At 31.9% G+C, this 1,847-nt stretch overlaps 1 protein-coding gene across 1 annotated transcript in view; it reads left to right on the forward strand.

Moving 5' to 3' along the window:
* LOC105550634 (probable ATP-dependent DNA helicase HFM1) overlaps positions 1–1,847 on the forward strand; it is a 168,436-nt gene that overhangs the window by 84,368 nt on the left and 82,221 nt on the right. Inside the window, 1 exon segment of the mRNA XM_011995593.1 lies at positions 39–139. Within this exon segment, the coding sequence (XP_011850983.1) occupies positions 39–139 (101 nt within the window).

Here is a 1,847-nt window from a genome sequence, read left to right on the forward strand (position 1 = left end):
TTTACTAAAATTAAAATGTGTTTTCTATAATTAAACAGAATTATGTTTGAAGAATCTGAATGATTTATCATCCCTGGACTTAATAAAGATGGATGAAGGTGTTAATTTCAAACCAACTGGTAATTCCCTATCATTGTCAGTAAATTTAGCAATTGTTTACTTAAGACTAAATTTAAATTTTGTTTTACTAAAGTTTAGATGATGATAACTAAATTGTGATCTCAGTTCTCAACAGGGTATCATCATTATTAGCCATAGGCATGATAAATTTAAACAAGTCCTATTTGTAGAAGGATAGTTTCTTTTTGTCAGGTGCACAGAATTTGTCTTCATTGATTCTGGTGACTTCTGGCAGAGGAACGAAATGCTTGAATCTTTGGGTTGCTTTAGGCCTCTTATAACTATTACAGATATACTTTTATTGGTATGCTTATAATATGCTTTTTATATTCTTAAATATTCAATCATTGATAATCTGGTGGTTAAACTTCTGTAAGGTTAGGAAAAATATCTTTTCCTTCTACTCATCTTAGGTTCATTAACTGGGACTTCTGTAACAAAATGTATTAACAAGAGAAAAGCATACAAATGTATTTAATATGTTTTATGTGACATGGCAGCCTATATAAGGAAATGAAGACCCAAAGAAATGGTTAAGCCTGAATGTTTTTATGCCAGGTGTGATGAAGATGGAAAAGTCATGGAGAAATATAATAGGACAAAGGGGATGTGAACTAAGTGCAATAAATTGGGGGAAATTTAGCAAAGCCTGTTCATTCAAATTCCACTCTGTGTCTATGGAGATAAAGATGCTCCATTCTTTAGGTGTAGGGAGGGCACCTCTCACATGAGCATGCTATGACTTGCTTCAGGGGAAGGCCAAAAAAAATTCTTCTTGTACATGTTGTTTCTCAAATTCCTACAGCTTAAAATATTCAATACACCAAGATACCCCATTTTGGGATACGTGTCCTGAACCCCCTCCTCTATTTAGAGTATAATAAAAGAGGGAAAAGATGTTTTGTGGTTTTTAGCACTCATGATTAGAAGTTTTTGGAGAAAATGACTTTATTATTCCAGTTAATCTTTTTAAGTAAAGGTAATTTATTGTTTGAAAGTTGGGTAATATGGAAATTTTTTTTTTTTATTCAGAATCTATCTGTTAACTTTTGGCATGTACTGTTCATTTTTAATGTGTTTTTTACTTACTTGCAACCATACTGTAGAAATACATGATTTTGTAAAATGTTAAAATTTATATTTCATATAAGGTTAAGTTTTAAAATAATTTGCTGCCTGACTCTCAGCCCTACATTAATAACATTTTTTTTTTCCTTCTTCCTTGATCGTTATTTTGATACACCTAATTTTGTTTGTGAGAATTATCTTCTGTGTGTTCTAGGGTATCTCACTAGAGGGGACATTAGAATCACTAGGACTTCTTGTTCATCTGTTTTTATATACTTTCATTCTCATCAATAATTGCATTCCTGCTATCACTTCTTTCTTGTGGTACTTCTTGAATCCACTGATACTATTCTTTTTGTCTTTAAACATAACTAATAAATGACCTATAATATCATTTATTCTTTGTCAGTCATCAGTGAATAGTACTTAGTTAATTTTGTCTACTTAACACTCCACTCTTCTGGTTCTCCTCCTTCTTTAATCAGTCTTACTTTGCTGACCTTTTATGCTTACTATGTACTTCTTTTTTTTTTTTTATACTTTAAGTTCTAGGGTACATGTCCACAATGTGCAGGTTTGTTACATATGTATACATGTGCCATGTTGGTGTGCTGCACCCATCAACTCGTCAGCACCCATCAACTCATCATTTACATCAG

The sequence above is a fragment of the Mandrillus leucophaeus genome, unplaced genomic scaffold, assembly GCF_000951045.1.
Source record: "Mandrillus leucophaeus isolate KB7577 unplaced genomic scaffold, Mleu.le_1.0 Scaffold492, whole genome shotgun sequence".
NCBI lineage: Eukaryota > Metazoa > Chordata > Mammalia > Primates > Cercopithecidae > Mandrillus > Mandrillus leucophaeus.